Here is a 13,618-nt window from a genome sequence, read left to right on the forward strand (position 1 = left end):
TGCGTGTCAGATTCTCCGTAAAGCATCTGAGAAACGTCTCATTCGGTCCTCACAACAGCCCGATGACGTGGGTACCATTTACGGGAGGAACTGAGGCCCGGGGGCTGATGGGACTAGTTTCAGGCTGCACAGCTGGGAGGTGCTGGAGCTGGGACTCAGACCAGGTACTGTGAGTTTCAAAGTCCCACACCAGCCAGCTCTGGCCCTTATCTGTTGCATCTCTGTATCTCTTTGTGTCTCTCAATGTCTCTCACTATCTCTGACCCTCAGCGTTTCCCGCATTCCCTCAGCTTCTCCCTGTCTCTGTCGCTCTGCATGTTTCTCTGTCTCTTCCTCGTTCTCTCTGTCTCTTGCTGTCTCTGACCCTCTCTAAGTGGCCCCCTCTCTCCTGTTTGTGCCCCTGTGACCCTGGCTGCATCTGTCCCGTCTCTCAATCTGTTTTGACGTGTGCCCCTTACAAGTGTCAGCCCGCCAGGGCAGTTTCTGTCCATCTGGTTCCCAGCAGTGTTCCAACCCTTAGAACAGCGCCTGGCAGACAGGAGGCGCTCAATCAATATTTCTTGAATGGATAAAGGCATGAATGAATGAATGAACTCTCTGAGACGGGACGAGCTCCTTAATCAGATGAGCAAACTGAGGCTCCAGCTGGGCACAGACATGCCCACAGCCACCAGCACGGAACGTTCCGGTGTGGGATTGTCTCTGACCCCCTGGACTCTATCCCCAGCCACTGGCAAGATGCCCAGGAGGTGCCCATCACCCCTCCTTTACACCCTCAGAGAAGGGTGGCTCCCTCCTGGCCTCTCCCCACTGTCGGAGGCGTGGGTAGCAGCTGGGAGAACCGGCTGGATGCAGCCCCTCCCCTTGGGCGTGGAGGTAGGCACCTGGCGGGCTCCCTGCGTGGTAGACGCCGCCACCGCCACACACACCTGCTCCCTGTGCCATCCGCTCCCAGCGCGTCCTCCTCTCCCCACCCTCGCCCTCCTGCCATGGATGAGCCTGCCGAGCCCGGGAACCAGGCTGCGTGGGACCCCTATGAGAAAAACATCTCGGAGATCAGGTGAGGCCCAGACCTGGGCACGTGCCGGCAGCGCCCCTGGAGGAGGTGGCCTGGGGTAAGAGCCAGGGGCCTCTGCAAAGGTGGCCCCCGGCCTCCTGGAGCCTCAGAACTGGCTGGGCTGGGCTGGCTCATCCACCCTGGAGTGCAGATCCTTCCTGCGAAGGGATTCGAGGACCCGGGCTGTGCTGAGTCACCAGTTGGGATTCTTGGGGTGTCTTGTCCGTCTCAGGGCCTTAGTCTCTCTGTCTGTCAAAGGGGTCCAGAAGCTGTTTGTCTGCCTGATGTAGGACTGGATGAGAGCAGGGGTTTGGTGCATGGTAGTTGCCCGGGAAACAGGAGGGCCTTTTGTACCCACTTTCCTCCCAGACACGACCAAAAGCCCTTCAGATGGGGGTGCTTGCCCTCGAGGGGCTTCTGTTCTGTTTGCCGGGGGAGGATGGGAGAGCAGAAGTGGACTGGGTTTGGGATACAGCTGAGTCTCAGAGTCAGAGTCTGTGGCCCTGGAGGACTTGGGGACCCAAAGGATGGGTCCCCAAGACAGAGCTTTCCCCACCTCAGAAGTGTGACTCCTTTGTTCCTAGGAATGAGTGAGACACTTTTATAGTACCCACTTTCCAGATGGGGAAACTGAGGCTGAGAGGGAAAGTGATGGGACCATGATTACACAGCCAGAAGCAAATCTGAACCCTGTCCACCTGACCCCAAAGTCTGTGTTTTCCCCTCTCTTCAACAGCCTCAGTGATACCCCCTCCCCACGGCTCCATTTCTCAGAGGAGAAAGTGGAGGCCAAAAGAGGGCAGGCAGCCTGCCCAAGATCACACAGTGAGCTGTTTAGATGATCCCAACCCTCCATATCTTGCATTCTGCCAGGCAAGTCTCTCCTGGCCTCCCGAGCTCCTCCAGCCACCCCTGACTGTACTGTTTCAGGCACGCCACTCCCCTCCCTCACCCTCATGCCCCAGACTCCAGAGACGAGCAGTTGAATTCTGAGTGCTGTGTGACATAGACAAGTCTCCTGGGTCTCTGGGCTCTCAGGATGAGAGTGGCTAGCAGGCTGGTCCCAGCTCTGTTTGAAGAAACTCCCAGCATTCTCTCTTCAGCATTCTTTTCTCTGGGCCTCTGGGTTCTGCCATTTCTCCCTCCTGAGATAAACTGGTTCCCTTCCTGGGTTCCCACATCTAGGAAGCCTTTTCTTCCCACCAGGCCCTGGGAGCCTCCCTCTTCTTTGCTCCCACACAGCCAGCTGGCCATAAAATCCCCAGCCCTTGCTCAGTGCGTGACCTTGATTCAGTCATTTGTCCTCTCCCAGCCTCAGTTTCCTCATCTGAAAAATGGGAGTAAATAACCCTCACCTATAAGACACTTCTGGACCGAAATTCTGCAGCCCCCTGGGAGGTGGCTTAAAATCTTCTTTTCCATGAGCTTCTGGAATCCCCTGGACCCAGAAGGATGCCTCTCATGAGGGCCCTTAACATCCCTTTTGGACTCTCTGCTGCAGGCCCCTCAGACACATAATGTCCCCAGCATTGTGTGGGAACTCAGTGGCTCCCCAGAATTATTCCTCCTCCCAGGTTGCCATCTCAGGGATGGCCCCATCGGTCACCAGGTCAGCACCACCCCCCCCCCAACTGTCTTTGTCCCTTCTTTCCTCTCCCTCCCATGGCCTGTCACTCCCCAACCCCACTCTCCTGACCCCTGACTCCATTTTTGTGGTCTCAGCTCAGGCTTCACCTTTGCCCTTGGAGCCTCTCCCTGGCCTCCACGCCTCCAGTCTTTCCCAGAGCTGCCCCTCTCCTCCTCCCAGTCCAGAGGCCCTCCAGGCCCTGCCACCCTGGCTTCTCCAGGTCAGTCCCCTCCCTCACTTGCATTCCATCTACCCCAGCACTTCAGATTCCCTGGTTATACCTCACTATTCCCTGCCCCAGTGCCTTTGCATACATGGTTTCCTCTGGAGGGATTCCCAGAGAAGTCTTTTCTAAATCTTTAAATCTCTCTCTGGCCACCCCCGTGCTCAAGTCCCTTCCATGCACCCACAGAGATGGTTTCCAAAACCTTTTTAAGATACAGATTCCTTTGCCCAAGAGAAATCTTACATCCAAACAGAAATACATAATAGAGATCAAAACAGAGCTGCTCTGGTTTAAAATGGGGGGGTGGGGCTAGGGTCCTGCTGCTGGCCTTTCTCTCTCTGTGGAAGCGCCTCTCTGCCCCCCAAGCCCCCTCCCCACCTTCCTCGCTCCATGGGCCCCACCTGGCTGCTTCCGCATCCCCTCCAGCCCAGATCTCACACCTTGAAGCCTTTGCACCTGGAATGACCTCTCTCCTTCACCTGGCGAACTCCTTCTCACACGATTTAAGATTCTTGGCCACCACAGGTAGGTCCCTGATCACACTTCTGGCTTCAAACCTGTGCCGTGGTACCAAAAGGCGGAACCGTTCACAGACAGGGACAGAGTCGGGACCGCCTCTGCAGTCCTCGGCTCGGGGACACTGTGAAGGCTCTGAGAATAATGTCAAGGAATGAATGGAGGAGAGATTAGGCAAGCTTTGAACTGGAACTTGCAGGATGAGTCAGGGCTGGAAGACAAGTGAGGAGGGGCAGGGCATGCAGGGGAGGAGACAGCAGAGGGAAAGGACAGCGGCTGCTGGAAGTGACATGAATGGCTCCCCGCCTCCCCCAAAACAAGAAAAGCTAAGCAATATATCATTTTTAAAATACAAGCATAGGGACCTTCCTGGCGGTCCAGTGGTTAAGACTTCGCCTTCCATGCAGGGGGTGCGGGTGAGCTAAGAGCCCACGTGCCTCAGGGCCAAAAAACCCAAAAAAAAGCAATATTGTAACAAGTTCAATAAAGACTTTAAAAATGGTCCACATCAAAAAAAAAAAACTTTTAAAAAATTAAAAAACAAACAAACTGTCTTTTAAAAAAAACAAGTGACCGACAGGGATTTAATTCGGATGGTGGGGAGGGGGAGAGGCCAGTGGGACAAGAAGGAGCTCAGAGGCACCCGAGAGACATATCGCTTGGAACGTTCTAGTTCACTAGTTCATAATTTGTTACAAATTATGGTTTCGATATGTTAAACGTGTTCCTTGGAGACTTGTATGCATCCAAAGGACTAAAAAGGGATCTTAAGGGCAAAACCAAAATTTTAAGAGGAAAAAGTTAGAAGCAGGAGGTAAGCAGGACCGAGGCAGTTATACTAAGTTTCAGGAGGCAAAGGTGACACAGAGACAAGCCCAGAAGGTGTTAATCCCTAGAGAACCTTTTTAATGCTCACCTTGCTTAGCGTCTTCCACCTATTACCTCATTTAATCCTCACAACAACTGTTCGAGATTAAGCCACAAGAATGATTAACTATTATCATTCTATATATGATGAAAGCCACTGAGGCCCAGAGAGGTTGAGTGACTTGTCCAAAGTCACACAGCTGTCAAGCAAGCTGTAGTCAGGATGTGAACCAGGACAGCCTGACTCTATCACAGCCTGGAAAGGGTGGGCAGATGTGGAAGTAATTTGGGAATAAGCAAGATGAGGGGGTAGGAGGGTCAGGAGGGAACCCTGCCCAGACAGGAGGCTTAGTAGGTATCTTGTGCTCTGCAGCATTTCCTGGAATACCCGGTGCACTGGGCTACACCTTGACCAGCCCTTTCTGGAGAAGGTCAAGGCCAGGAGAAGCTGAGCCAGCATTTGGACCTGTGGTTGCTGCTCCTCCCCTACCTCTGATCCTGGAAAACCCCAAACAAGGTCTTTTCAGATCTCACCATTTTTATGACTGAAGTCACCAACCCCGGTTTTACAGCCCTGGCTCCTCCTTCCCTGGGGAGGCCAAGCTACTTGGATGGTTTTATGGCTGTAGTCCTGCCAGTCACAGAGCTGCTTTTCCCAAGGGGAAGGCGGCCGCTAATAAAAAGGCAATAAACAAATAATTAGACCTTGGACCTCTTGCCTGCGTGGAATTTGGGCAGGCAGAGAGGAGGTGGGGTTCTGGACCTCCACTAATAAATCAGGTGCCCTGGTGAGGATTAGAAAAAGATGCTCACAGCCCCACCTTCCCTTCTCCCCACCACTGGTCTCCCTGCAAGGGACCCAGGCTTGGAGAGTGAAGGGAAGGATGTGTTTCGGTTCCCTTGCTCTCTAGAGGCCAGGGAGGGGGCAGTAGGATGTGCGCCCGCATCCCACTTATGCCTGCGGTCCTGCATAGGGACCAGGAAGTGGGAACATCCAGGACACACTTGGAAAGAACCAGAGTAGCCCAGTTTGCCAAAGGCAGGCTCTGGGGATGCAGAGCGGGACCCAGTGGGCCATCAGTGGCATCGAATGCTGAGGCAAGAAGGGAGACCCTGGTCTCGCTGGGAGGCCTGAATCAGACACCCCAAGAGTGGCGTGGCCAGCTACTCACAGGGGGACCTGGACCAGGGACCCCGAGGTCTCTGCCACTGCAGACAAAAATGCCCGCATCACGAGTCAAGCTACCCGCAGGAAGTCAACCCTGTGTTCAAATCCCGCCCATGTCACCCACCAGCTGGGACCCACCGGGCAGACAGGGTCCGGCAGATAGCTGTGCCTCAGTGAAATGGGTGTGGTGGGTGATGCCCCAGGACATGTCAGATTTGCCGTTCTCTGCTGAGTCAGGGATCACGCGGTTTTCCTTCCTCCTTCTCTAATTCCCGTGACCAATCCTGAGCCAGGAACCCAGGTGCCAGGAAGGGTGGGGACGGGGTGAAAGATGGTAATAATTACAACTTTCCTGAGCACTGGCCACGCACCAGGCTTGTGCTCGGAGCTTTGTGTGGCTGAACCCCTTCCGTTTCCACAACAGTCCTGTGAGGGTGATGATGTTAGGATTCCCATTTTACAGATGGGAAAGCTGAGGCCCAGAGAGGACTCGTACATCTGGGATTTGCTCCAGAGACCCCTCTCTTTACCTCCATGCTAGAGAAAGGGATCAGACAGGGGCCTGGAACTACAGGGAGGGGCTGCCCCTCTGTGGCCCCGTCACCTTCACGGGGTGGGGGTGGATGCTGGTCACCCCAAATGGGATCAATGAGTCTGTGGTCTGTCCACCCTCCAGACCAACACTGCCCCATAGATACATAACCCTAGGTAAACATTTTCTTAGTCCCATTAAACAAAAAGTAAAAGAAACAGTTGAAATTAATTTTAATTAGATGTTTTATTTAACCTGTTATATCTGAAATATTCTTTCAACCTATAATCGATAGAAAAAAATATTAATAAGATACTTTAGTCTTTTCATAGTAAGCCTCTGAACACAGTGTGCACTTTCTCAAATCAGGTGCTAACCTTACATCAGAAAGATCTGATTTGCATTCAGTTCTCATCACCGTTACAGCTGACAAAAGTCGATTCTCAGGCCTGAGCTTTTCCAAACCTGCATAAAAAAGTATTCTAATAACTGGGCTTCCCTGGTGGCGCAGTGGTTGAGAGTCCGCCTGCCGATGCAGGGGACACAGGTTCGTGCCCCGGTCCAGGAAGATCCCACATGCGGCGGAGCGGCTGGGCCCGTGAGCCATGGCCGCGGAGCCTGCGCGTCCAGAGCCTGTGCTCCACAACGGGAGAGGCCACAACAGTGAGAGGCCTGCGTACCACACACACACACACACACACACACACACACAAAGTATTCTAATAATTGAATTGAGTGTCAGTGTTTCAGTTGAAATCAATAATAATTCAATAAAATTAAAAGTTGTGCCCCCCTCCGGGTTGCATGGGCCACATTTCAAGGGCTCGGTAGCTACACGAGGCCAGCGGCCGCCATGGTACAGAACGGTACGTTTCCATCGTCAGAGGAAGTTCTATTGGATGGCATGGCTCCAGGCTGCAAAGGCCTCAAGGGTGGGGAGAGGTACATAGTAGGGGCTTAATAAATATACGTTGGAAGGGAGAGAGAGAGAGAGAGCATAAGGGAAGAGAGAAAAGTCGAGAAGAGCCTTCAGGCTAAAGGCACAGCACATGCAGAGTTCCAACGGTGTGGTGGATCATGGCGTATGCAGGGAAAAAGTTGGACTTGACAATGGGAACCGAACGACACTGGCTGTGCTAGTGTGGGGATCGAGGGGAGGTGGGGCAGTGCAGGCTACCGGGCCCACAAAGAATCTGCTGGGCTTGAAGGACAGAGCCAGGGATGCAGTACAAAGAACCCTGAGAATTTGAAGAGAGTGATTCATTTCTTTAGCTAGATTGTTCTCTATCACCATCATCATCATCATCATCAAAGTAATAAATCAAAAAATCATTTAAAAGTGTGTACAGATTTTAAATGTGCAGGAATAGCCAGGGAAGAAAAAAAAAAAAAAAAAGAATGGGGAGGGAGAATTGACCCTATCAGAACTTAAAATCTGTAAAGTTACTATAATCCAAACAGTATGACATCCCACCCTATGACCCTGCAGTTCCAATGCTACTTATTTGCCCAAGAGAAATGAGCATGTAGTTTCCACACAAAGACAAGTATGATCACAGTGGGTTTATGCATATTAGCAGCATCCGGAAACAGCCATGAACAGGAGAATGGGTCAACACACTGTAATCTATTCATACAGTCGAATTCTACTCGGCCATTAAAAAGGAACAAACTCTCTAATGCACACACAAACATGGGCGCATGTCAAGAGTATTATGCTAAGCAAACGAAGCCAGATGCCAAAGGGTACTTTCTATAAGTTGACAGCTCTAGAAGGCCCAATACCAGCCAAGTCAATTTATGATGCAAAAACTCTGAACAGTGGTAGCCTCAGGGTGGAGGTGTGAGCTAATTGGGAAGAAGCATCAGGAAATGTTCTGGGGTGATCGACTATTTTATATTATGATAGGGGTTTGGATTGCATGGAGGTATTCTACATTTGTCAAAATTCACTTAAAAGTAGGAGGCTTTGAGAGACAAAGTTCTAGCTGGCTATCCACCTATCTCTATATCACGGTCATTTCTATGTGGGGGAATTGCAGGGGATATTTATTTTCTTCTCTATTATTTTTTGTATCTTCCAAATGTTCTATATGTAATTTTCATAAGCAGAAAAATAATGATTCCGGGGCTTCCCCGGTGGCGCAGTGGTTGAGAGTCCGCCTGCCGATGCAGGAGACGCGGGTTCGTGCCCCGGTCCGGGAAGCTCCCACATGCCGCGGAGCGGCTGGGCCCGTGAGCCATGGCCGCTGAGCCTGCGCGTCCGGAGCCTGTGCTCCGCAACGGGAGAGGCCACAATAGGGAGAGGCCCACGTACCCCCTCGCCAAAAAAAAAAAAAAATAGAGTAGCTTCTTGCCTGTCTAGCAGCCTCTCTCCTTAATTCCCATCCTGTCCTGTGTCCTAATCTCATTGAGCCTCTCATCATTTGTTTCCCAGATCTGACCCTTTAATACCTCTATGCCTTTGTTCATGCTGTTCCTTCTGCTTATAATACTTTCCCTCCTTCTTAAAAAAAAAAAAAAGATTCCAAAACTTTAGGTGATAATAATTTCCACCTGTTATTAAAATAATTGAAAACACGAAAAAAAAAATTAGGACGTTTTCTCAAGAGGAAAATAATGTTCAGGATGGAAATGGGATATCTCGCAGCTATTAAAAACATTTTTTTTTATTGAATGAAAGATTCTTTAAATTCTATAGTGCTTTAAAATTTTCAAAAGTTTCACACACTGGGCTTCCCTGGTGGCGCAGTGGTTGAGAGTCCGCCTGCCGATGCAGGGGACACGGGTTCGTGCCCCGGTCCAGGAGAATCCCACATGCTGTGGAGCGGCTGGGCCCGTGAGCCATGGCCGCTGAGCCTACGCGTCTGGAGCCTGTGCTCCGCGACGGGAGAGGCCACAACAGTGAGAGGCCCGCGTACCGCAAAAAAAAGAAAAAAAAAAAAGTTTCACACACATGATTTCATATAATCCCATAATAACCCTTTTTAAAAAATCCCCTACCCCTATGTTGTTCCTCCCCCCTTCCCTCTCCCCCATGGTAACCACTAGTTCGTTCTCTATACCTGTGAGTCTGCTTCTTTTTTGTTTTATTCACTAGTTTGTTGTGTTTTGAGGATTACACATATAAGAGATATCATGCAGTATTGGTCTTTCTCTGTCTGACTTATTTCACTTAGCATAATGCCCTCCAAATCCATCTATGTTGCTGCAAATGGAAAAATTTCCTTCCTTTTTATGACTGAGCAATATTCTATTTTATATATATATATATATATATATATATATATATGTATGTATGTATGTATGTATGTATGTATGTATATACATATCACTTTCTTTTTTTAAGTTGCGGCATGCGGGATCTTTTAGTTGCAGCATGCGGACTTCTTAGTGGCGCCATGCAGGTGGGATCTAGTTCCCCGAGCAGGGATCAAACCCCAGCCGCCAGCATTGGGAGTGCAGAGTTTTACCCGCTGGACCACCACGGAAGTCCTTATCACATCTTCTTTAGCCATTCATCTGCTAATGGACACTTAGGTTTCTTCCATACCACGGCAATTGTCAATAATGCTCTGGCAGCTTTTTATTTTTTTTTAGCGGTACGCGGGCCTCTCACTGTTGTGGCCTCTCCCGTTGCGGAGCACAGGCTCCGGACGCGCAGGCTCAGCGGCCATGGCTCACGGGTCCAGCCGCTCTGCGGCATGTGGGATCTTCCAGGATCGGGGCATGAACCCGTGTCCCCTGCATCGTCAGGCAGACTCCCAACCACTGCGCCACCAGGGAAGCCCTGGCAGCTATTTTTAAAAACAAGGATTGTAGATCAACTATACTCCAATAAAAATTAATTTAAAAAATAAATAAGATAAAAACAAGGAGATAGCTGCAGAGAGATAGCTGCAGATTTGAAAAGACTGCCATAGAAGAGTAACTAAAAAATAAGCAAGATGTAGAGTAAGGTCTGATATCAATATTGCTTAGAAGGAGGACGGGGACTTCCCTGGTGGTCCAGTGGGTAAGACTCCCCGCTCCCAATGCAGGGGGCCCGGGCTCCATCCCTGGTCGGGGAACTAGATCCCACATGCATGTCGCAACTAACCTGGAGCAGCCTAAATAAATTAATAATTAATAATTTAAAAAAAAATAAGGCCAGACGAGCAGGAACAGAGAAGGAAGCTGAGTGTCCACACTGTGCTCGCATGTCCTTCTACAAGTGTTGTTAAGGTACGCACCAAGCTGGTAGTATGGGCATCCCCAGAGGCTGGCATGGCCGTGCTGGGGGAGACCATTAACTTGTTAACAAGCCCAGATGATAATAAATACATATAACTTATTAATAAACCCAGATGATCAATAGATACAGAGATACAATCCAATAATTTGTTATTTTCCCCTTTTTTTTTTTGAATTTTTTTTTTTTTTTTTTGGTCCTGCCGTGCAGCTTGTGGGATCTTAGTTCCCCAACCAGGGATTGAACCCGGGCCACGGCAGTGAAAGCACTGAGTCCTAACCACTGGACCTCCAGGGAATTCCTGTTATTTTCCTAATTAGATCTTCTAAAAAGAAGGAAAGGTACACATGTGCCATATTAAGGCAGTCTGACAGGTGTAAAAAACAGCCCCCCACTTCTGGATCTTAACATGCTAGAAGTTCATTTCAAACTCACATCCCAGCCCCACGTGGGCTCTCCTGGTGATGTGATGCCAGGCCCGGCTCTGCCATCCTCCACCTGTGACTCCCAAGTCCCCGGAGAAACCTCTCTGGTCCCACCAGCAATGGGGGCAGAGGGCTAGCACGTGGCAGTCACTGCCACTGTGTTCACAATTCAGAATTCAAGATGTGCAGAAGGGCATAAAATGGAAAATTCTGGTTCTCACAAACACCCCAGACCCATCCCCAGAGTAACCACTTCTAAGGCTTGCCTGCCAGAAAATTTTTCTCTATGTGTGTATCTTGTTTTTACTTACTTATTTTTTTAACATAAGTAAGATACTACTTTATATCTGGCTCTGCCCCTTGTCTTTTCACTCTCTGTAATATCTCAGACATCTTCCCAAATAAATGCTACCTCCTTACTCCTCCGATCTTTTGGAATTTTCATAATGAAAATTCCAAGACATAGAAAAACGTTGGAGGAGCTATTCAGCATGCACCCCCTCTATGCCCACTACTCCTAAAATTTTATTATACTTGTTTTATCATATATCTGTACATCTTTCTATCCATCCAGCAATCTGTATTGGTGATGCATTTCAAAGGAGTGATTTGCAACCATCAGAACATTTCACCTTAAACATTCCAGGCTGCATATTATGAAATAGACTTCAACACTTGTTTATGGGCTTTTTTTTTTAATACATGATGTTTATATACAGGGCACTGCACAAACTTATTATGTGTGCCATTTTGAGAAATACATGTGTAACCCCAATCCCTATCAAAACATAAATGCCTCCTTTTGAATGGCTGGATTCCAAGGTTTGCAGGCAGTGATTTATTCATCCAGTCCTGATTTATTTAACCAGTTCTCTGTTGTTCAGGTCCCTCTTACAATGTTGCAATTAGCATGGTGGTACATATATCAACGGGCACTTCCTCAAGGTCACCCATCCCATAAGTTTCTGGAGGTCACGTTCATTTGTGCATCCAACAGATATAATGGAGCGTTGCCTGCCTGTCTGATGCTGGTTCTTGGAGGTGGGACATGGGAGAAGTAGAATTTCTGTTCCCTTGTAGCTATTACTAGTGAGGAAGATTGATTTCAAGAAGTCAATAGACAAAGAAAATAGTTACTAAGTATTAAAAGGGCTATGAAAGAAAAGAACAGAATGCTGAGAGGGGTAAAAATGCTCATGGACCGGGTGTCCTCTGCTTGAGTGGAGGTGGCCTGTATAACTTAAAATGTTGCCAAGTGATCTCCCAAAGATGTTATTCTAATGTCTCCTCAGCGGCCCGCAGATGAGAGCAGGAGAGTGAAAGAGCCCGGTTCTCTGCGCTCTGCCAAGGCGTGAGTCATTCCACTGAGGTGGAGGTGGCCAGAGGAGATGGGGACACTTGAGGAGATGGGGACGCTTGCCCAGATGGGCTCCAGGTGGAGGAATTTCGGGAGGTGAGAGAAGGCACTCCTGCAGGCGAGAGCAGCTCAGGCAAAGGAGGGCGGCTGCCACTGCACAAGGTGCCCTGGAAATAAGGCGCACTGAACCCAGCTCAAGCTTGAGGAGCCTTGAAAATGCTCTCCTGAGAAAGGCAGGCGAGTTGACCACAGGCACCTGCTGTGAGTCAGCAGGACAGCGGGGCTGCGGAAAAACTCCTCGTGCGGCCCGATCGCATGCATGGACGGGCGGGGCCCTCTCAGAGGAGTGGGGGTCAGTTTCAGTCCCACAAGACCCCCGAATACCAGCAGCCTACCCTCTCCCCCTCCTTGGTACACACTATTCCCTCTGGTACACACACGGCTCTTCCCTCACCTCCTTCAGGTCTGCTCAAATGTCACCTCCTCCGAGGGCCCTCCCCTGATTCCATCAATCTCAAATTGCAAACCCTCCCAACCCCAGATGCTTCCTGTCCCCCACCAGCTTCATTTTTTCCATCACCGTCCGATACACTACATTTTGAACATTCTGTGTTAATTTTATCATTCATTCAAACATAAACTGCAATAGGGTTTTTTGTTTTGTTCTGTTGTTTTTTTGTTTTGTTGTGTTTTTTGTCAGTTGTACTCACTTTCCTATCCCCCAGGGCCTGGCACATAGTAGGTGCTCAATAAATATCTGTGGGCCAAATGAATGAATTTTCCCCATCTCAGGCAAGATGGCCTAAAGCTCCTGGAATGGGGAGCTCTCTCTGAACATCAGACTGGGAGGTCCCTGGAAAAGAGGTCCCTGGTGCCTGCCCGCCCATCACTGCTCGCTCATCAAATGAGACCAGAGAGGTTTTGAGAGTGACCTCGGGTTACACGGCAAATCGAAGGCAGGTCTGTAATACAGGCAAGGGTTGCTTCTCTGCACAACCCTGGGTAGCCAAGAGGGATGCTGGCCAATGGGATGTCTTGTTATAATAATGGTTAATGGGCGTTAAGTATTGACATTTATATGAATGAGGTTTTTTTAAAAAAAAATCAATCAGTAAAATTGATTTGTGTGTGGGGGTGTGTGTATAGCTTTATGAATTCTAACACATGTATGGATTTGTGTAACCATCACCACAATCAAAATACAAAACTGCACCATCAGCCCTTTGTAGTCACACCCTCCCCCATCCCTAGCTGCCCTCTCCCCTCCCACCCCTCATCCCCACAGCTACTGATCTATTCCCCATCCATATACTTTTGTCTTTTGTCAAAAATGCCGTATTAGTTTCCTATTGCTGCTGCAGCAAATGACCACAAACTGAGCGGCTTAATGCAATACAAATTTGTGCTCATACATTTCTGGAGGTCAGAAGTCTGAAATCAGTGTTGCTGGGCTAAAATCAAAGCGTTATCAGGGTGGCACTCCTCCCGTTCCCTTTTGTGCCTTTTCCAGCTCCTAGAGGCCCTGCATCCTTTGGCCCATGGCCCCTTCCTCTATCTCTTCAAAGCCAGCTGCGCAGCCTCTTCCGCTCTCTCTCCTCTCTGACCTCTGCCT

General features: G+C 49.5%; 1 protein-coding gene across 1 annotated transcript in view; it reads left to right on the plus strand.

Moving 5' to 3' along the window:
* Positions 1 to 887: 887 nt before the first annotated feature.
* SULT2B1 (sulfotransferase family 2B member 1) overlaps positions 888 to 13,618 on the plus strand; it is a 34,689-nt gene continuing 21,958 nt past the window's right edge. Inside the window, exon 1 of the mRNA XM_007463307.1 lies at positions 888 to 1,060. Within this exon, the coding sequence (XP_007463369.1) occupies positions 990 to 1,060 (71 nt within the window). The 5' untranslated portion in view covers positions 888 to 989. The remainder of the gene's footprint in view (positions 1,061 to 13,618) is intronic.

Source organism: Lipotes vexillifer, unplaced genomic scaffold (genome assembly GCF_000442215.2).
Source record: "Lipotes vexillifer unplaced genomic scaffold, Lipotes_vexillifer_v1.1 scaffold802, whole genome shotgun sequence".
In the NCBI taxonomy this organism is placed as follows: domain Eukaryota; kingdom Metazoa; phylum Chordata; class Mammalia; order Artiodactyla; family Lipotidae; genus Lipotes; species Lipotes vexillifer.